This window comes from Panthera uncia (assembly GCF_023721935.1).
Source record: "Panthera uncia isolate 11264 chromosome A1 unlocalized genomic scaffold, Puncia_PCG_1.0 HiC_scaffold_17, whole genome shotgun sequence".
Taxonomy (NCBI): Eukaryota; Metazoa; Chordata; class Mammalia; order Carnivora; family Felidae; genus Panthera; species Panthera uncia.
Window position 1 is genome coordinate 23,607,691 of NW_026057577.1, and position 23,330 is coordinate 23,631,020.

The following is a 23,330-nucleotide window of genomic DNA, read 5'->3' on the forward strand; positions in this document are numbered from 1 at the left end:
GAGGCGGCCCGACCCGGATCGTTTCCTTCCGGAGAGGAGGCCGGCTCTGGACCGAGGCGGGGACGGGGGCGTCCAAGGGCGGGTGACGGGGAAATAGCGCGGCTCTCGCTTCTCCCGGGCTGGCAGCGGTGCTGCTCGTGGCTCCTCCTCGGGGCCAGTCCGGAGCCCAGAGGCGGGGGGGAGCGGGAGGCGGAGAGCGAGGGCGGGGGCTCGGGAAGGAGGTAGGAGGGAGGGACCAGGCGCGCCAGTGACAGGGTGGCAGCCTAGGAGCGGACGCGTTGCCGCCGCCGCCGCTCCACCTCCTCCTCCAGCAGCTCCTCTCGCTGCTGCCGCCGCCACTGCCGCCGCCGGGAGAAGTTTCACTCCCGACCCTCGTTCGGAGCGCGGACCTAGAGCCGAGCGGGGAGCGCGGCCGGCAGCGGCAACCCGCAGTGGGCCAGGCGCCCGGAGCGCTCCGACCGTGAGCCGGCGTCGGCGCCTCGGCGGCGGGCAGCGGCCCGGGCTGGGGGCGCTGAGGCGGAGGAGGGGCGGGTGTGAGCCGCGGGACCCGCGCGCAGCGCCGCAGCCACTCAGCTAGCGTCCGCGCCGGGGGCAGTCGCGATGGCCGTGCGCTCCCGCCGCCCGTGGATGAGCGTGGCACTGGGGCTGGTGCTGGGCTTCACCGCCGCGTCCTGGCTCATCGCCCCCAGAGTGGCCGAGCTGAGCGAGAGGAAGAGACGCGGCTCCAGCCTCTGCTCCTACTACGGCCGCTCGGCCGCTGGCCCCGGCGCTGGCGCGCAGCGGCCGCTCCCCCAACCTCAGCCCCGGCCGCGGCTGGAGCAGTCGCCGCCCCCCGCGCGCCAGGAGCTTCAGGGGCCGCCGCTGCCAGAGGCAGCGCCTGGAGCAACCAGTTTTCGGAGCAGCCCCTGGCAACAGCCACCTCCGCTGCAGCAGCGGCGGCGAGGACGCGAGCCCGAAGGCGCAACGGGGCTGCCAGGCGCCCCCGGGGCCGAAGGGGAACCCGAGGAGGAGGACGGGGGCGCGGCTGGGCAGCGGAGAAGCGGCCGGCCGGGGAGTAGCCACAACGGCAGCGGGGACGGGGGCGCTGCCGCCCCGAGCTCCCGACCCCGGGATTTCCTGTATGTGGGAGTGATGACCGCGCAGAAGTACCTGGGCAGCCGCGCGCTAGCGGCGCAGCGGACCTGGGCGCGCTTCATCCCCGGCCGCGTGGAGTTTTTTTCCAGTGAGCAGCCCCCCAACGCCGGAATGAGCCAGCCCCCGCCACCCCTGCCTGTCATCGCGCTACCGGGGGTGGACGACTCCTACCCTCCCCAGAAAAAGTCCTTCATGATGATCAAGTACATGCACGACCACTACCTGGACAAGTATGAGTGGTTTATGCGCGCCGACGACGATGTCTACATCAAAGGTGACCTCCCAGCGCCGGCTGTCCCGCCTGCCCGCTCCCCGCCACCCTCTTCTCCCGAATCCTTCCTCTGCAACCAGCCCTGATCCCTGCCCAGCCCCTCTCTGCTTGGCTGCCAGCACGTGCTCTGAGCTCCTGCAGCCCCCAGCCCTCGGTCCCCACCCCTCACATCCGCCCACCATGCCTAGTCCGCTCCTCCTCTTCTGCTGCAATGTGGACCCTCCTCACACCTGACCGGTTTTATTAGCCTTTCTCACTCTTGCTGTTCTCCTTTCCGCCCAGCGCTTGCCCCTACTCTTCACTCTGTGTCAACGCTGAGGAAAGGGACTTTAGGGTTAGCCAAAGGCGTTTCCTACTCTGTCCTCCTCCGAAAGCCCGGGTGGTAGTAGTTTCCCAAATCTATCTAGAGGGGCGTGTCCTCAGTAAAGGAAGGAAAGACCGAGGAAGCGGGCGAGAGCCGGTATGGATACGGGTGTTCTAGCTTTATTCCACAACCCTTTTGTTTTGATTGGATCTAGCGCGGTTTCAGAAATGGTGAGATTAAGGAATTATTTTCGCTATTCGGGACCGTTCCCTCTGCGTTTCCTTCCCTCTCTTACGACCCCGTCAAGCACCGGGAGTCCTTGAGCACCCACACCCACATCGCTCCAGCGCGCACCTCCTTCCAGCCACAGCAGTGCTGCACAGAGTCGGGCCCTAACCCCCACCCCGCCCCCCGCCCACCTCAATAAAACCCCGGGCGGAGGAGAGCATTTTCAGGAATTGGTGGTGCGCAGAAGGTGAGAGCGCGGGTGACTTATCCAGACCCCAGGAGCTCCAAGCTGTATTAGCATGTACTAGTGTGGATCCTTTCCAGTCCATCTTGGTGGCGGCGGCGATAAGCAGAGGCTTGGAGTCCTTCCCCAAAACCACGCGCAGCCACAGCAGGAGAAAACTGTCAGTTTTAAAAGAGGCGCGGTCTTTCACCCTCATCGTGGGTGGCTCTGGCCAGAGATTTCTAAACAAAGCAGAGAGAAGTTCCTAAGAGCGGGAGTAAATCTTCCCAGTACCGCCCGCTGTGGAGATGGAGATGGGCGCAAGGGAAGTCTCAGGGTTGTGTTGAAGTAGGGTCTCCCAGTGCTTCCTTCCTCCATTTCCCAGCTTCTTGGTCAAAGGGGGGCAGCCCTTCCTTACTGTTAAGAAAGCCTCGTTGCTTTCTCCTTATCCAGGTAGTCTTTCACAGGATTCAAGGAAAAACAAACAAATTCCGTTTTGGCTCAGGGAGTGAGTGTGGAGTATTAACTAGAGATTTCTTGGGGTTAGGTTGGGAAGAGCGAAGTCATTCCATTGGTGATTCGATACAAAAATAAATGGTTGCCTTTCTAATGAATACGGTATCTTACAGACAGATTTCAGATGTATAGCTATCTATAGCTATAAGTGATAGATCGCTTCTAGTCCCCTTGTCTTCTGCGTATGGTTGAAGTCACAAAGGTTTCCTGGCAGAAGTTTGCCACACTTGACAGAGAATTTCTAAAATGCACGAACAGCATCTACTTCTGTCATTTCTCTTAACGGTTTGAAAGACTGTCCATCAGAACACCGAAGTGCCATATTCATTCCATCTCTATTAAGAATGAAATACATTTTGAATTAAGAACCCAATAATAGCTAAAACTCATTGAAATCCAAGGGTGGGGGGAGGTGTGGCGTGGCTTCAAGATAAATGACTGCAGATGAGTTCTCATCAAAAAACGATAGTAAAGATGCTGACTGGGAATATGAAGAAGGTGGCTACTTCATTGTGTCGATTTGTAGAATACCAAATGTGTTTTAGCTACACAATTTGACGGTTAAGTGGTTTTTCTTGATGAACTTACTTACTGTAAGGAAACCAATTATATTATTATTTTAACAAATTTTTTTTCCAAAAAGGTGCTTTTCAAAGTTCCCAAGTTAAATTCCAACACAACTTTAATATTCTTTCTCTCTCTCAGTTTTTGTTTGTATGTGACTCGAGTTTAGTTCAGGACAAAACACGACCAATTTATCAGGAGAAAATACTAATTGGATATCAACAATCTGCCAATCAGTGCTGAATATAAATGTTATTTTCTGAAAATTTTATCATTAACTCAGATATGCTAAGAAATTTATCATTATTCTCCTTATCATAATCTCACCTTTTACAAAAAAAAGTCTGGTGATTATTATACTTAAGGTTTTCCAGTGACCTTGAGTAGAAGGTTAAGAACATTTTATTATGACTTAATTAGTAACGGAAATTTCATAGTTTTAAAGTAATAGAATATTCAGAGAGGTCTTTCTTCCTTTCAGCTGTATTATGACTTTTGGTGAGTTTGTGCACAATGTTGAAAGGTCTTTCCCTTACTTTGTATGTTCTAAATGATTACGAAATTAGGAAAAGGAGAGATTGTTGCCTTTCTCTTTGTAGGTGATAAGTTAGAAGAGTTTCTTCGATCACTCAATAGCAGCAAGCCTCTCTACCTGGGCCAGACTGGCCTGGGGAACATTGAAGAACTTGGAAAATTGGGGCTGGAGCCTGGAGAGAACTTCTGTATGGGAGGACCTGGCATGATCTTCAGTCGAGAGGTTCTCAGGAGGATGGTGCCACATATTGGTGAATGCCTCAGAGAAATGTACACAACCCATGAGGACGTGGAAGTAGGACGATGTGTTCGACGCTTTGGTGGAACTCAGTGCGTCTGGTCTTATGAGGTAAGACAGGCTGTGATGAAAATGTTCACATATTATAGATTCTTGCCAGTTTATTGTCTGGGGCAATGACTATGTTTATTCTCTTGCTTGAAAATGACAGCATCAGCCGTGTATGGACACAAGGTGGATTGTGGGGAATAACTTTCTTCACAGAGCCGAGGCCTATGGGAGGTGTTTTTTATTAGCATGGCCCTTAACTTTAAGCAGGAATCTGTATATATGGTCACATCTCTGGAAGATGCTCTTTCCCCTCTATTTGCTTTATTGGTGTTGATATACGTGCTTATCCATTTCCTGTCTCTAACAAGGGGACTAATTTTATTCTCTTGGGTTGTAACTTTTAGCATTTGGTACTTGGTTGGTTGTTGCTGTTGTTGTTTTGGTTAGGTGTATAATTGCATCTCTTTGTTTCCGAACAGTTTCAGTTTACTTGGAAGATTTTCAGGTGGAAATTTAACATGTATGTTTTTAAATCATAGGAAAAGGTATCATTTATGATAGATTTATTCACAAAATAAAGGGGGCTTGTTACCTGGGAAAATAGAAGTTATGAAGATGTTAAGTAACTGTTTAGTATTATGACTGGTTCCCTACAATTGGTCTCTGTCTGCCGTTCTATTTCCTGAACGGCAGCTGTTGTTTATATAATCTGAGTTAGGAACTGTTCTTTTATTGTGATAATTAGTTTTATGAAATACTCTGGGATTTTTTTTTTCCTTCAGAAATTTGTTTTGAAGAGAAATACAATTTTGTTTGAAATAGCTTTTCTAAAGGTTAGTGTTAGTAAAAATTTAATTTAACATTTGGTGTATTGCAGTTTTTAGTAGTTTGGTTTTCAGGTCGTTGGAGTTTGATATACTCAGCTGCACACATATGTAAATTATAACTTAACTCATTTTTTTATCTTTTCAAATTTTTCTTGTCTCCCGTTATAGAAGAAACATGAAAATAGGTTCCTTGAGAAGTCATGATACCTCAAGATTACACAGTTACTTTGTAATTACTTTAGTAATTACTGTGTAATTACTTTAGTTAATTTTGCTTTATTTTTAATACTTTGTGGTATTTACACTTTTAGGGAATATTTCTTCTATCTATTAAAGAAACTAAAAATTATCAATAAATAGTTATTTGGAATATGTACTATGCAAATTTAAAATTGTTATTATCTCATTTCTTTTGATACTAAAATTGTAATTTTTCTTTTGTATAACTATGACTACCCTGTAGAATAAAAATGTTTGCAATGCAAGAACATTATAGTTAAAAATAGGTATTTTAGAATAAACTCACTGAAAAATATTTGTTTCTCCATTTACTATAAAACTAACTGAAAGGCATAAAACAAATACACAGTATAGAAAACACATTAGGTTGATTTTGTTTATATGAAGGTACAACTTTGGAGACATTCACTCTGTATGGATGAGTAAACAAAATTATTGATATTTAAAAATAGAGATGGAAATTTATAATGTTTTATTTGGTATTTTATTGCCTTAACATCACATAGAAGGTCTTAACGAACCTTTTGTTTAAATGTCCTTCCCTTCAAGTTTTCGTTGATCCTGCCATCTTCATCTAGCTGTGAACCCATTTCATCTAGCTGTGTACCCATTTATGTTCCAGGAGAGTAAAGTAAACTCAGGTGACCTACATGCTCAAGAATCGACTTAATATTTTATTTTTAATATAGGCATTTTATAGTGGAACTTTAGGTCATATCATAAACTGACATAAAAGAACAGATAAACCAAGAAATTGCAAATCTTACAAGATGTAACGTCATGATCACAGTATTTTCATTAACTTTTCAAAATACATTTAAATTTGCACTCATACTAGGTTATCAACTGAGTTCACAATCTATATGAAGAAATCATTTCTATCTTTTTTTCCTCACAAAAGAAAATATTATTCTCTAAAGTTGTGCTGTTTTAGAAGGTTGACTTTATCTTTTGCTTAACAATTACATAGAATTTACTTTGTTTTGGAATATCAGTTTTTAAAGAGCTATTTAAACAGAATTTTGAGGGGGCATTGCTTTGGTAGTACAAAGTCTCAGGTCTTATTTAAAGGAATGATGGAACATTTCATGGCCAAGGTATTTATTAAATAGCATCTGTTAATAAATTTAGTAATGGTAAATATACAATTAAGTAATAATTTAAGCATGTTAATATTAGGATGCGTTCTGTGTTATATGGGACTCCTGAGTAGATCAGTTGGATCACAGCCAAACTAGGGTTTTCCAGTTTAGATTTTAGGTTAGTTCATATGATGTCCATTCTTTGCTACTGTTCACATTATTTGAAAAGAATCCTCTATTTTACTGTACATTGGTGTCCTCAGTAAAGGTGAAATTGTACATCTGGTCGTATAACAAGCTATGAAAGGATCTTTAACTTTGTTTTCTTTTTTCTTTTAAAAGATCCATCTGTGATAGAATTCTCTTAAAATCTTGAATTTCCTTTATCTATACCTTTCATGGATTTCGGAATTTTGTTTGGCTTTTCCTCCTAATAAAAGTTCTTACGGAGTTAAGAGCACTGCCGATGAATTTTGAGTTTAAATATATGAAGCATTCATGGTGCAATATTATCTTTTAAAAATGATAAACAGGCTTGAAGATCTTCCAGGAAGAGGATTGAGCAAACATAATTAAACTATATAGACTTTGTAGCTTTTCTTTATGATAAATTACAATTTTTATAAAACCTAGAAATCTTTTAGTATTATTTACTGTTCAATGAAAGTGTACTTTCTCTGTTTTATATACAATTTAGCATTAATTGAGAGAGAGAGAGGATACACTTGAACTTGGGTTTGAGTTCTCTTGTCTTTGGTAAGTTAGTTCTTCGAGCCTTGTTTAGTTCATCTGAAATTGGACATTATAACAGTGTCTGCTACATAATTTTTGGAGAAGATTAAGTGAATTGGCGAAAAAACCTATGGAAAGCCCTTCATATAGTGTTTAGTACACAGTAAATTTTCAATAAATGTTAATTATTATAGCCATAATTGTTGCTGAATAGATCATGTATTATACATAACATGGATTCATCGATATTTTATTATATTTTTTAATGATTAGTAATGAATGATTTGTCTATATCAAAAGAGTCAAACTAAAAATAAGCTGAATTGTTTTCAGTTAAAGAATCCAACTTTAAGGTTTTTTTGGCAAAGAGCAAGAAAGTTTCAAAAATACTGAAAGTACGGGGATTCCATGTCAGTAGAACTTACTATAAAACATGGAAGTCTGCATGTTTAAATGATGCATTACACATATTTGCTTCAGTCTTTGAGCACCATAATAATAGTTTATCTTAAAAAAACAGTGTGGAAAATATTATCTAACAAGTGATGATCTAATATACATATTTAAGGAATCTCAAATAGATGAGACTCAATATTAAAGAAAAAAAATTATTGTATAGGTTTCTAGATGGGTTGCCGGAACAATAGCCCCTTTTTCTGAGTTTCTCTGGAATTTTCAGTAGAAACAGAGGTTAATAGTGTCTCATTGTGCAATCAACTATATGAACACCAGGAACTTGGCTTTCAGGTAGCTAGAACCTGTTCCTGTGGTGCTCACTTTTGCAGGAAATGATGGATAGCTTTACTTCCTCCCTGGGGTAAGGTCCTCATGGTCTGGGAAAAATGTCTTGCATGGGGGCTTCTTGCTTTGTTTCTCTCTCTGTCATCTCATCCCCTTTTACTTTTTTTCTTTCTGTATTTAATGATATATAAAATAGATTACAAATGCATTTGGTATGCACCACTTTTCATCAAGTTCTTAGTAAATTAACGTGCTTATGATAGACCAGCCCCTGTGTCGCAAGAGATCACAGAATGTGCGCCCAGATCACTCCTAGGGCCCAGGAATGACTTGACCTCTCCTGACTAAAGAGGCCTTTAGTTGCTGATCAGCCTCAGATGGACTGGTTCTCTGTGTGCCTAAGACCATTGGAGAGTCAGAATTATGATTCTCCCTTTGGTACTTGGAGGTAGAAACATCTAGAGTCCTAGGACATATGGCATATGTTAATCAACACACTTCATGGGTTGCTGTTGTACTCATTTATACCTCAAATTGTATAAGTAAAGATTACTAACTAAAGCATATTCGTGAAAAATCATTCTATTTTATTCATTCTGTGAGTGTGAGAATTTATTGGCATCTACTGTTGGCTAAGTTCGCTTTTGTGGTAGAGCTCTATCTTGGCTACTGTTTTTCTAGTTCTCTGAGCTGCAATCTGGCAGCTTGGGAGGCTGCATATGGCTCTTAAACATTGTTTGGCTCATGGAGTGTTTTAAGGTTTTCTGTTTTTGTTTTCAGATGCTTTTAGGAGAGGCCAGCAGTCTTCAGTCCCCTTCATATCCTAATTCTAACAACAGGCTTTCCTTGCATGTTTATTTTAACTGCCTGGCCCAGGTATGCTTATGAGTCCTGATATTTTCAGGCAGATAACGCACATGTTGAAATTTTTATTAAAATATTCTCTAGAAGATGAAATGATTTTCTAGTGAGAATGAGATGTGTATTTTAAATACTGTAATTTACAGAAGATTTTTTTTCCAACTTGGCTGTTAGAATTGTGTGTCATATAATATAGTTATACTTCCTTTGTTGTAGGTGTATTTTTAGTAACTAGAAAGTTCTCACTGTTAAAAAAAAAAAAAATAGTTCAGCCAATCCAGTTTCAGCATGTGCCTTAGGAGAATTGCAAGTTCTATTTCTTTGGTTTCTGTTTTAGTGTGATCCTTTATATTCAAGCATTAAGTAATTTTAATTTCAATGATTCTTCTTCTCCCTATGAGGGAGTTTTACATTTCATCTAAGACTCATCTTCAGAACAGTGTGTATTTATCTTCTTAATGTTTATAGTTAAATGGAGCCAGAGAATGCATGTGTCTTATTTCATTCAATTAAATGTTTCGAATAAAATATAGCTCTATATTGATAAAGATATTTCTCTTTGGGCTTAAAAACCATTTCTTAGGACTAAACAGATTTTTTATTAGATTCCTTAAAGAGTTAATTTCAAGCCAGAATGTCTTATGTCTCATCTTGGCCCCCTAAAGGCTATAAACACCCTAGAAAATTCCATTATTTCACAAAAGGATATGTTCTTGAAGTGTTTCTCTGGGCTTATAATACCAGAGAGCTATACCATAAAAAACTTAACTACATATAAGTTCTTCATAACATAACCATTAAGGTTAAAATAGTTGTGCCATTCTTAAAGGGCTATTGTACATCCTCCCTGGAATCTTCCTGTTAACTTAGGGGCTTCACTCTTCTGCAATGCTAATTTTGCTGTATCATGAACATGGTTTATGCCCCCAGAGTATATTAATATGTATGGAGAAGCATAAGTGGGGACTTAGATCAAAAATTCAGTCGTTCAAACATCTTTTCTTGGTTCTTATTCACAGTTTAGTTTTTAACTAAAAGCGGTAACCTGCTCACACCTACCCTTCCCACCCCCATTTCGCTTGTCAGATGAAATCATCATGCATTGATTTTATGCAGCTTCTTTTCTGCTACATTGTTTTCTTCCTTGTACAAAATGAAATTGCATTCCAAGTTGAAGGAGAAACATGGTGTGGTTTTTCCATATTTTGTAGTCTTAGCTAGTTTATTGTTATTGTTAATGGATGCCTTATCACTTGAATTGTGACAACATATGCTTTATAAGATGATTCTGACAAATTGTGGAAAATAGTAAGTGAGAAAGATGCCTCCACACAATTTGAAATAAGTTCCATGATGACATAAATACTATCTTAGATTAAAAGCTTTGGATATTTTTCCTCCTTAATTGATCATAAGTATACTAATTTCCTGAAGAAATTCCAAGTCAACTTTTTACTTCTGCTTGCTTTGTCTTGGTCTCCAAAAAACCCCGTATGTTTTTAGAAACATTTATTTCAGTCTCTTTTCTATCGAATGAATTAGTGTTCATCATGCAAATAAATGTGTTCAGTAATATAACTGATACGGCATTTTCCTTTGATAATAACATGTTACATGTTTTGAGCAAAGGTGTGCCTTTTAATATTTGAGCTAGCCATAAACTTCATTAAAATAAAAAATTCAGCGTCTTTAGTCATCTGAATCATTATTTGATATGATTGAGCAATAAGAAAGCCTGAGTAAACTGAAAAATTAAGGGATTGCCGTTCCCTCAGAATTCTAACGTTCTGTTCATTTACTGTCCTAACTATTAAACAACACTCTAGTTAAGGCTTAACCACATACAAATACTTTTGAATGATAACATGCATTTAAGGTGACCCTGTCTTAGAAAGGTGTGGGACATTTATGGCACAGTATGTGATAAGTTTCTAAATTAAATAAACCAAAACAATGCTAAAAAAAAAATCAGCAAACCCTGTTTTGGAACTAACTAATGAATGGAATGGATTTCTTAATTCATTGAGTTTCTAAAATCTTTACTCACCATTTGTCATTTTTCAAGCTCTGTCCCTCATTCTTCATTGTCAATGGCATCTGCACTTTTCATTCTCTCTTTCAGTTTCATTCATTAAAGAGAGATAGCTTAAAAAAATATATGCATGCTAATAAAAGTAGTATGCAATAAAATTAAATTCAAATGTGAAGAAATAAAGGAAAAAGGAAAATGTAGAAAAATAAAAAAAAATCTTTAAAAATGTGGGTTGGGCTCATGTTTTGCTGTTGTTAAAGAGAACTTTACCTAGATACTGAGACCTGAAAGAGATCTTTCCTGTAGAACAGAGAGGGGCTCTGAGGGATCACAAAACTCAGCACCCTTCTGTGAGTAGAACAGTATGAATTGTTTCAATATTTCTTGTAAATCACCTCAACATAAGCCAGGAGTGCCACACAGACGGGCAGTTCTGCAGGAGGAGTTCTACTTGGAGACAGTGCAATTATGTTCAAGTGCACCATTGCCTCCTGCCTTACTTGATTTTATTTTAAAATTTAGAATAGCTTTCAGAAAGCCCTTCATGGATATTGCTTCTCGCTAAGATGTTTCATAGTCGGTTGGCCAACAGGAAGTTTGAGTTACGCATGTTCTCTGGTGAGAACCCAGAATGCACCTGTTGTGTCATTGGTTAAGGACAGATACATGATTGTGCTTTGCTCATCAAGAGGATGATGGAAACACTAGCTACACATGGAGAAATCAAACCAGATTAGAGACTCAATGGCTGTCCCACCTGAGGAGCACAGAGTGAAGTCCAAGAGAATTCCTAACATCTTGGCCTAGAATTAGCAATGTGGTTACCTCGCTATCGATTATTAGAAATGTCTATTTTCATTAATTCGATAATTTATTGTATAATCATATGTTATATAATTTTTATTACATTTTTATATAAATGTAAGTTTAATTTTAGGTAAAATTTTCACGCCCAAATGAAAACATTGAACAATCAACATTTTAATGAAAAAATCTCTTTTAATCTAATGTTCCTATATATAGAAATAAATTTTATATGAGTTGAGTATATTTAATACCCATGATGAGTGTTACAAAGTATGAGAAAAATTACAGTGGTAAATTAAATTTAAACTAGTCTGCCTTAGAATTCAGTCATCTCACATCTTATATAGCTGGCTGGTTTCATTTGCCCAAATATGTCTCCATCAGCAGTGAACACACATAGACCTTCCTTGTGCTCATGGAGCTCAGAGGGAGGAGGGAGTCCCGCTTCTAACGTTGTCTTGCTTTCACGTCTGATACAGAGTTGGGTTTCCCATCTTTGTCATCCTTCTGAATTCTCTTTCTTTTTTTTTTTTTTTTTTTTTTAATTTTTTTTTTTCAACGTTTTTTTTTTTTATTTATTTTTGGGACAGAGAGAGACAGAGCATGAACGGGGGAGGGGCAGAGAGAGAGGGAGACACAGAATCGGAAACAGGCTCCAGGCTCCGAGCCATCAGCCCAGAGCCTGACGCGGGGCTCGAACTCACGGACCGCGAGATCGTGACCTGGCTGAAGTCGGACGCTTAACCGACTGCGCCACCCAGGCGCCCCTTCTGAATTCTCTTTCATTCTAAGTCAGGAGAGCTCCACTTGGGTTCACGGTGATGTGTGTGTTGGAACTGGGATCACGGGGTCTTTATCTGAGTTTTCTTAGGTGAACATCTTCCTCTCTTGTTTGTATTAATTTACTGAAGAGGAGTAAAACAAAGGCACGTTTAGTGGTTTGATGGCATGTAAATATATTTTTTGCCTTTTGTAAAGCACAGGCCACTAAGAATTTGTTTTTTAACCAAATCTAGAGCTGGAATACTTGGCTTCAAGTTGTAGATATGCCATTCACTAGCTGTATGGCCTGAGACAGTAACTTAACTTCTTTGTGCCTTAGTTTCCTCATCTATCAAATGGATATAATCCCAGTACCCACCTCGTAGAACAGTTGTAAGGATTAAATGAGTCAATGTATATAACAGCACTCACAATAATGCCTGGCAGTGTTAAGTGTTCTGCAGCTGTTAGCTATTTTCGCAGAAGCAGAATGGTATAAAATGGTGCCAACTTTACAGAGCCATTGTGAGACGTAAAAAGGTCAACGTATTAGAAGGCCTTAGACTAATGCTTGACACATAATAAGTCCTGTATAACTCTTAACTACTATTAATGTTTTCCAGTGTACAATGTTCATATTCTTTTTTACCCTCATGGGAAAGAGAACGTTGATTGGAAAGGGTTTATTGCAATTGCTTTCTGAAAGATGGGCTTTGCTGTAGCAGGGAACGTGCTGATTCAGTACTTCCTCAGCCTGACTGCACAATTGAATCCCCTGGGGGACTTCGGAAAAAATCTGGTGCTGGAACCCATCCTTGACCATTATATCAGAATCTCTTAACAGGTGAGACCTGCCACATAGGTGACGTTTCAAACTCCCTAGGTGATTCTAATGTGGCTCTAAGATTTAGACCTCTGTATAACTTTTTTTTAAATCGCTCTCTGTATTCAAATATCCAGTCCATTCTTTATTCCTTAAAAATGACTTTTTGTTCTGTTTTACTTTGGGGTAGATCATAGGAGGGAAATAGACATTCTGCATTTCTGTCTATGTTTGTTACTTACCTGTTCCAAAGAGTTAGTGACTGGATTTAAGATAATAAACTTAAAGCCATCACTCATAACTGTAGGTTTTCTTATGGTCTGCTTTTCATGGTTCACATATTACTCTTTTCTTTTTTTTTAATTAAAGATAGATTTTAAAACATTCTTAGAAAAAAATATTTTTCTAACCCATGCAAGGCTAGAGTTTTTATACCCGTTTTTATTTAATATGTTTGAGTAATGTATAGTAACAGAGTTCTTAAAATTATAGGTGGAATGTTTTCATTGACTTGATGGCATTAACATTGACTGGTGACTTGGAGCTCAAAAGGATAAAAGATAACGTAGTATCTGTTTGATTGTGGAAACAGTAACTTATTTACAAACTTTTTTGGGTAAATTTGATTTCAGCCAGTATTTTCAGCAAGTATTTCCATGCCCATGCTATAGTTGACTGCTATAATGGAGAAAAATATAGGATACACAGGATTGTAAGGGAAGAAGTCCCCAAGGAGAAGAGCAAAGTGCAGTACTTCCTTCAAACTAGACGTCATACACAGGTGCATTGCCAGGTAAGTCAGGATGCCTGAGGAGGCAAAGGTGGAAGAACAGCATGATGGCAAATAGTGTGTTTGCTTCAAGTATGTCTGGAGGTAGGAGAAATGAGGCTCAAAAGCTGTTGGTAGAACTCAGGAAAGGCCTTGTACATCATCTTCAGAGGTTTAGGATTATACCTTGTAGATCACTGATTCTTAGAATCACCTGTGGTCATTGGTTTAGATACCATAGTTGTGATGGAGCACTTGTGTAGAATTGCTAAAAATCTCTGGGCAATTGTAATGAGTAGTCAGAGTGGAAAATCAGTTCCATAGATCATGGGGAGCTTTGAAGATTATTTTTTCATTGGTGAATGCCATGATCACATTACGCTACAGGTAATGGTTGTAGCATGGAAGGATGGACTTTTTAGTTCCTAGGGATAGTAACAAAAGACAACTAGGATGATATGGTACCAGACCCATGAGAGATGAGTCTTGATGAAAGAGTAAAAGTGGCAGTAGAGGTGAGCCTAGTGAGGAAAGAAAATTGATAGAAGTAGGTGATTGATTACATACAGGGTGTAATGGGGGAGAGTTACAAGGTAACTCCTGGGCTTTGGATTCATATGCTAGTACAATTCCCAGAGACCGCGAATAAAGGAAGAGGGGTGAGTGTGGGTGATTGGTGTGTTTCAGGTGTGGGCAGAGGGTGAGGAAAATGGAGGTCCATTTTGGATACATTGAATTTGCGAATAAAGGAAGAGGGGTGAATGTGGGTGATTGGTGTGTTTCAGGTGTGGGCAGAGGGTGAGGAAAATGGAGGTCCATTTTGGATACATTGAATTTTGTTTATTATTTATCTATTCAACAAATACTTATTGAACAATGAATATTCCTGGCACTTTTATAGGAAGAAAAAAAGAAAAAGAAAAGAAATGGACAAGATTACTGCCTTGTTTTCTAGAGGGGAAAGAGAGTAAATCAGTAATGGAAGGCCAAAAGAACACAAGAATGTGGGTGTGCAATTTTAAATAGGGTGGTTAGGTGGGCTTTACTAAGAAGATGATATTTGAACCATGTGAGGAAGAAACTCTCCTGCCAAAAGCAGTCAGCAGTCAAGTCAAGAACTTGCCAGAGGGCAGAAGGGAAGCTAGAGTTGAATAACAGGCCAGGAGGGTGAGATCTGAGGGGATAAGGGGTAAGACATCATGTTCAGCTTTGCAGTCCTTTGTAAGTACTTCTTAGTAGAAGATTGAGGCCTACAAAGCTGTTGCTCTCTGAGATTAAGCTGGTAGGAGTATGGCTCTACTGTAGGTATTATCAGACTACGTGAATGCATTTGTTTTAGGCAAGCTTCACTCATGGGTGAAACGGTTATTGTTTAAAATGTAAAAAGAAAAACCATGCCAAAGCCATAGGATTAAAAGATTGTTTAAAATTTAATTTATTAAGAGTCATTGATTTTTAAATTGTTTACAATTCAAATTTTATTTGGTGATTGGAACCAGTAATATATAAAATGGTTCAAAAACAAGGCATAAAAATAGATAAGAGTTAAAAATCTTTCAATTCCTGGCCTCCATCTGCCTGGAGAGGCCTTCCCCCTAACAACTGTCTACTCTTTTTTGCAGAGTTTCTTTTGCATGTGAGACTATGCATGTATAGTATTGCCTACCTCTCGAATTTACATTTTTCACAAGAGGTGGCATATTATATACATTGCTGTGAATGTTGCTTTTTTCAATAAAGAACATTTCCTGAAGTTATTCTGTCGTTACCTCATTTTCATTAATCTCATTCTCTTTAAAAAAATCATCATTCTCTTTTATTTAACATTTTTTTAAATGTTTTATTTTTGAGAGAGAGAGAGAGACAGAGAGAGAAAGAGAGAGCGAGCGAGTGGAGGAAGGCAGAGAAGAGAGTGAGATCCAGAATCTGAAGCAAGCTCCAGGCTGCTCAGAGCCAGACGGGGGGGCTCAAACTCACGAGCTGTGAGATCATTACCTGAGCTGAAGTTGGATGATTAACTGACAGAGCCACCCAGGCACCCTATTCTCTTATTTATTGTTGCCTAGTATTTAAAAACGAAACTGAAAATTGTCTCTTATTTTAAGAGGCACTGCATGCATTTATGTGAGAGCAAAAGGAAAATGGACAGTGCAACAGCCTGCAATCAGTATATATATTTCCATCTTTTCTGGATTGCTAAATTTTTTAAAAAAATTTTTAATGTTTATTTATTATTTGTGAAAGACCGACAGAGCATGAGTGGGGGAGAGGCAGAGAGAGAGGGAGACACAGAATCCAAAGCAGGCTCCAGGCTCTGAGCTGTCAGCACTGAGCCTGACATGGTGCTCGAACTCACGAACCATGAGATGATGACCTGAGCCCGAGTCAGACGCTCAACCGACTGAGCCACCCAGGTGCCCCAATTGCTAAAATTTTTTATTGTGTGTTTTTTTAAGGTTTTATTCAAATCCCAGTTAGTTAATATACAGTGTAACATTAGTTTCAAGTGTACAATGTAGTGACTCAGTGCATCCATACAACCCAGTGCTCATCACAACAATTGCAAACAAACAAAACCAAAAAACTGGGGCACGTGGGTGACTCATTTGGTTAAGCATCCGACTTTTGCTCAGGTTGTGACCTCATAGTTTGTGGGTTTGCGCCCCATGTCAGGCTCTGTGCTGACAGCTCGGATCCTGGAGCCTGCTTCAGATTCTGTGTCTCCCTCTCTCTCTCTCTCTCTCTCTCTCTCTCTCTGCCCCTCCTCCACTCACACTCTGTATCTTTAAAATAAATAACCATTAAAAACAATTTTTTAAAAACCCTGAAAAACCAAAACTAAAATAAATAAATAAATTTTTAAAAAGAGTTAACAGACTTCCCACATGGTTAACCCTTTTTAAAAAAATGTGTATTTGAATATGTAAAATTATTATCTGATTTATTTAAGATATGTGTAGGGTGATCTGAAAGGTAGCCTGGTACAAATTGTAATATTAAAAACATATTTTACATCTTTTTTTTAAAGTTTATTCATTTATGTAAATAATCTCTACACCCAATGTGGGGCTGGAACTTAAAACTCCAAGACCAAGAGTTGCATACTCTTTCACTTGAGCCAGGCAGATGGCACCCCAAAAGCATATTTTATATTTCTTGAATATGAAGGAAATATTTAAATATGTATTAAATATTAAGGAAATAAATAAATATGTATATTACATTTACCGTATAATATGTTAAGTATGTTTGTTATATTTAATGTAAACATGTATGTAAATATGCATATTTAAATTTATTAACTTAGGAGCTTCTGAGGACAGATTTAATCGAGAGGCACAGAAGTGCTTTACTACTAAACAACCAGTAAGAGGATAACGGGCATAAAGCATAATAAATGTCAAGTCATAAATTTGGGCTTCCATTTTTTATACGTTATTTGCCAGATCTTGTATGCAATATATTATGTCATTGTAAAGTTTCCTGCAGTAGAATTACCAAACAAATTTAGGGTCATTAAAGTGTGGATCTATATTACACAATATTATTTGGCAATAGACTAAAGTTATTTTTACTTCTCTTGAAAATTTTGTTGATAGTTTTAGATAAGTAATTTATTGCATACTTATAGGACATTCTTTGTTATATCTGGAGGTTATTCTTAGAGTATAGAACGAAGTTACAATGTTTCTATCTGGTATGGCTTTTGCTTAGTGTTTAAATACCTTAAGATACATATCTTCCTTTGTGAAACTAGAGTTTAGGAATTATGAACATATAGTCTATTTTATGTCTTAATAGAACATTAGGAGCTTCTGCTACAAATAGATTTAGAGCAGAATACCTTAGATTAATTACATAGCATATAAATCCATCATCCTTAATATCCTACCCATAAAATTGCTTACATTAAGATTCATATGTTTCCTTTATTCATATGTTTCCTTTCTGCATTTCTCATATTTAACCTTTCTCTTATTTTGGTTTCCCATTTTAATTAAATAGCCTTAAAGATTTACAAAATTATAGTCAATTAAATCATGGCAAGAATGTCTGCTGACTTTGAAAAGTCTATAGAAAGACCCAGTATAATCAAATAGCCTTTGTTAATCAGTGTTTGCTTTTCTGACAATACATTTTGTAGTAGTGTTTGTGAATGTTTGCTTTTATTGGTTGTCACCATGTGACTGATGATTACTCTTGTTGTTATACACATTAGTTGCAATAATATTTATATATTTACTCCAGTAAATTCTGCATATAGATGGTCTAACACTTAATCAATTTTTAAAATAATTTCAAATCCATTTGAATTGATTTGTTTTTTCATTTGGAGAGCATTTCACAGTATACCATAAATTAGATTTTTGAAACCTAAGCAATATAATAAATGGTAGTATATTCATTGAAATACAAAATACATACGTAATTATAAAATAATTATGATACTTTTATAATAAAGCAAAATTAGTGTAAATGTAGGTATTTTCGTCAGGTCCTGTAAGGTCCTAATTTGAATACATTTTAATTTTTGGTCCTTTTTTTCTTATCTCAACCAAGTTCTAATTTTTGTAATCTTAACAAAGTTTTAATTTCCTGTCCTTTATTCTCTTAATGTTTCTTCATTTTCTAGCACTCTTAGTGTTGAAATGCAATTACCAGGTTTTATTCTGCCTCAATCCATTTTAAAAGTAATACCTTAGCTAGCAGATATATAGCCACAGTGGCATTATGAATTTTGATTACACTTCTCTTATAAAACTAAATTGCCATATTAAGGAACAAAATACATCACCTTATTTCAATTTTGACACTTTTAACACGAGGTCACATGGTTTTGTGTTCTTAAATGCCAGGACCAGCCTGGCAGAGACCCTCAAACTCTCCAAGGCTTGTAAAACTTAAATCTCTTTTGCATTAGACCAGAGTTCCATTTCTCCAAGTACCTCATTTGAAGAGTTGCTTGAAACAGTCATAATGAGTGAAATTGATTTTATCAACTTTGACAGATAGTTGTAAAATGTGTCTGGAAATAATGGCGAGCAGATCTGTTCTGATGTTCTCCAGGCTTTATTTTCTAGCAATTACCAGTTGTATAAAATATGTAAGTAATGATACTGATAATTCCTGATTATATAAAATGTTTTATTTAAAATTTTTTTTAATGTTTATTAATTTTTTTGAGAGAGAGACAGAACATGAGCAGGGAAGGGGCAGAGAGAGAGGGAGACACAGAATCTGAAGCAGGCTCCAGGCTCTGATCTGTCAGCACAGAGCCCAGCACGGGGCTTATATTCATGACCTGAGCCAAAGTTGGCCACCCAACCGACTGAGCTACCCAGGTGCCCCCTTTTACCTTTTTAAAGAACCCTTCTTTCACTTTATTCCTTGTCCAAAAGAAGATTTGTGACTGAAATGCTATGTGAAAAAAATATTTTTAGGAATGTGAGTGGTGAATCCCTTTTTTAGTTTTCCATTTCTCCATACTAGTATTGTTTTTCAGTTTACATGCATGACTCTATGGGAGTCATCCAGTTTCCACAACTCTTAGGTAAGTTGAATAAAGAATGATTTTAGCAGCATATTATTCTCATGGCCAGTTCATATACATTTATTAGTCACATTTTGGAATGTTAGAGATTTGTGAAAATACTTTTTTTGTTAGTACATTTGCTGTACTTTTTTCTGTAAAGTAGAATTAACGTGGCTTTGACAAACTAATCTAGATCTGAATCTAATAGATTTTCTTCTATTTAAAAAATTGGTGGATAATGTTGGCATCATTTTGTAGAGCTGTATTGGTCACTTTTCTTTTGTTTTTTTTCTTTCCAAGTTTTTGTTTAAGTTCCATTTAGTTAACAGACAGTATAATCTTATTCTCACGTATAGGGTTTAGTGATTCATCACTTACAACAGTCAGTATTCATCACAATAAGTGCCCTCCTTAATACCATCACCTATTTAGCCCATCCCCCTATCTACCTCCCCGCTGGTAACCATCATTTTGTTCTCTGTAAAGTCTGTTTCTTGGTTTACATCTCTCTCTCTTTTTCCCTCTTTGCTCATTTGTTTTGTTTCTTGATTTGTTGTTGATTTGTTTCAAATCCCACATATGAATGAAATCACATGGTATTTGTCCTTCTGTGACTGACTTATTTCACTTAGCATAATACACTCTAGCTCTATACACATTGTTGCAGATGACAAGATTTCATTCTTTTTGATGGCTGAGTAATGTTCCATTGCATATGTGTATGTGTGTGTGTGTGTGTGTGTGTGTGTGTGTGTGTGTGTATAGATATACCACTTCTTCTTTATCCATTCATCAGTCAGTGGACATTTGGGCTCTTTCTGTAACTTGGCTATTGTTGATAATGCTGCATGTGTCCCTTCGAATCAGTATTTTTTGTACCCTTGGGTAAATACCTGGTAGTGCAATTGCTGGGTCATAGGGTAATTCTGTTTTGAACTTTCTGAGAAACCTCCATACTGTTCTCCCAGAGTGGCCGCATTAGTTTGCATTCCCACCAACAGTGCATGCAGCGCACATCCTCTCCACATCCTCACCAACACTTGGTGCTTCTTGTCTTTTTGATTTCAGCCATCCTGACAGATGTGAGGTGAGGTCTCATTGTAGTTTTGTTGATTGTTTCCCTCACTGTGCAGAAGCTTTTTCTTTTGATGAAATTCTGATAGTTAATTTTTGCTTTTGTTCCCCTTGCCTCAGGAGATGTATCTAGTAAGACTTTGATACAGCCCATATCAGAGAGGTGACTGCCGATGTTTGGCTCTAGGATTTTGATGATTTCCTGTCTTAAATTTAGGTCTTTTATCTATTTTGAGTTTATTTTTGTGTATGGTATAAGAAAGTGGTCCAGTTTCATTCTTCTGCTTGTTACTGTCAGTTTTCCTAATGCCATTTGTTGAAGAGATTGTCTTTATTCCATTGGAGATTCTTTCTTGCTTTGTCAATTGACCATACAGTTGTCGGTTCATTTCTAGGTTTTCTATTCTGTTGTACTAATCTGTGTGTGTATGTTTGTGCTGGTACCATATTGTCTTGATCACTACAGCTTTGTAATATAACTTGAAGTCTGGAATTTTTTTTTTAAGAACTTTTTTAAAATTAGTTAATTAATTATTTTGATAGACAGAGAGAGAGAGAGAGAGAGAGAGAGCATGAATCAGGGAGGGGCAGAGAGAGAGGGAGACCGAGAATCAGCACATATTCTGATGTGGAGGTTGAACTCATGAACCAAACTGTGAGATCATGAAGTTGGAAGCTTAACTGACTGAGTCACTCAGGCATTCCTAAAGTGTGGAATTTCGATGCCTCCAACTTTTCTTTTCTTTTTTAAGATTGCTTTGGCTATCTTAGGTCTTCTCTGGTTCAATACGAATTTTAGGATTGTTTGTTTTAGCTCTCTGAAAAATGCTGATGGTATTTTGATAGGGATTTCATTAAATGTATAGATTGCTTTGGATCATACAGACATTTTAACAATATTTCTTTCTTCCAGTCCATGAGCATGAAATGGTTTTCCATTTCTTTCTGTCCTTTTCAATTCCTTCCAATAGTGTTCTATAGTTTTCAGAGTACAGATCTTTTACCTCTTTGGTTAGGTTTATTCTCAGGTATCTTAGAGTCTTTGGTGCAATTTCTTGATATTGAAGTAAATTTAGTTGCACCTCTACATCATGTTAACAGTTAAGGTATGTAGCCCATGGGAAAATGGAAACCAGAGTAAGGATTTAGGGTAGTGTAAAAAGCAGTGTATACAACCCAGTCTAATGTTGATCCAGAGCTTAGTGTGGTTCTATTCATTTTTCTCTGTCTTGTTAAGAACAAAGACTATGCTAGGAAATGTCTAAAATGTCTATTGTTTATTATATGATGAGCAGTTACCTAATTGCCCACCTAAGCTTTTTAACTTGAGTACATAAAATAATAATAATAATAATAATAATAATAATAATATAATAAGCATCAAACTGGTTTATATTGATACATAGCTATAAAAATAACTATTCATCATTAGTTGCATACCAAACACTTTACTGGATGCTTTAACATGCTTTTCTGTGCTGTAAGGGTGATTAAATGAGTTAAAGTGTCCTTTCTTTTGTCTTAAGGTATAAATGGGCACCATACTTGGAGCACTTTTGTAACTTGCCCAAATTCACACAGCCAGAGAGCTGTTTGAGTCTTGCTTTGAACTCTGGTTTATTTGATTCCAAAGACCATATTTTTCTCTGTAATATTACATTGACATTCTGCCTTAACTTTCAAAGAATGACATTTCATTTTTATTTTAAAACTATGTTGTCAGATTGGAATAGACAAGTTCAAGTATATTCAGTATGAGGAAATTGGAAAGAAATGACGTAGGCTACAAAGGTCAGACAGTAAAGACTGGAATGGAGAGCTGCTGCCATCAGTTTTAACATCCTTGCCACATCCTTTCCTGTTGGAGATAAAGAGTGTCTTCATCTTTCTGGGAGAGACCTGTAAAGAGTGAATGAAAAGGACCAAAAGTGTTATAGTCCTTCTAGTCCTAAGCGTGTGTGTTTACAGGAAAAATATCCAACACTAAAGCTTTCATTTTCTATAGAAGCAGAAAATTGTATATTTTACTTTACCTCAGGGCAAGAGTAAAAATGTAGGCTGTCAGTTTTATCTTAATTTTTTTTTCCTTCAGCTGTACTGTTTAGGAACAAAGTACACATGGGCATGTGTATCACACTAGAATTTCACTTGTTGGGGTATATTCTGAGAATGCATGAGTTTATCTTAAAAATATTCTTTGTTCTGTTAACTAGTTTATGTTAGAATGAAGATTTCTCATGTACTTCTCAGAAGTTCATATACATAGAGGAAAATTTTCAGAAGTAGTTACATATTGTTTTTAAAAAAGCTGAAACTTTGTAGAAACCATTATTTCAGGGATTTTTATTATGAGTGTTCATAATTATTAGCTTCTAGGAGTGCCTTTTACATGGACTTACATTGTTAATAATTTCTTGTGAAAATCCCTGCAGATAAATGGGTTTATTACCATTTTTATTAGAATCATCATAATAAGCAGGCTTGTGTTGAGTGCCAGCCGAATGCTTAGCTCTAGATAGAATATGAAAATAGAGATAGTGCTTCAGATAACAGCTTTAGAATCCTAGAGTGTTACAGTAAAGTCATACAGTGGAAATATTGGAACAACAGCCCATGTCAGAATGAATGCATTTCAAGCACTTACCAATATAAGATTGCATGTATTGTTCTAAAGACATAAACTTCTCTTAAAGAGTTGAGAGTATAGCTAGGAAAAAGGATAATCTTCACTATAGCATGTTCAAAAGGAGCCATCCCTGGGGGCACCTGGGTGGCTCAGTTGGTTGAGTGTCTGACTTTGGCTGAGGTGATGATCTCATGGTTCCTGAGTTCGAACCCCGTGTCTGGCTCACTCCTATCACCTCAGAGCCCGCTTCAGATCCTCTGTCCCCCTTTCTCCTTGCCCCTCCCTGCTCACGCTCTCTCTCAAAAATAAAACTAAACACTAATATATATATATATATATATATATATATATATATATA

General features: G+C 38.3%; 1 protein-coding gene across 1 annotated transcript in view; it reads left to right on the top strand.

The window, feature by feature from the left end:
* The first annotated feature begins 226 nt into the window (after positions 1-226).
* CHSY3 (chondroitin sulfate synthase 3) overlaps positions 227-23,330 on the top strand; it is a 285,407-nt gene continuing 262,303 nt past the window's right edge. Inside the window, exons 1-2 of the mRNA XM_049648467.1 lie at positions 227-1,408; positions 3,840-4,123. Of these exons, the coding sequence (XP_049504424.1) occupies positions 601-1,408; positions 3,840-4,123 (1,092 nt within the window). The 5' untranslated portion in view covers positions 227-600. The remainder of the gene's footprint in view (positions 1,409-3,839; positions 4,124-23,330) is intronic.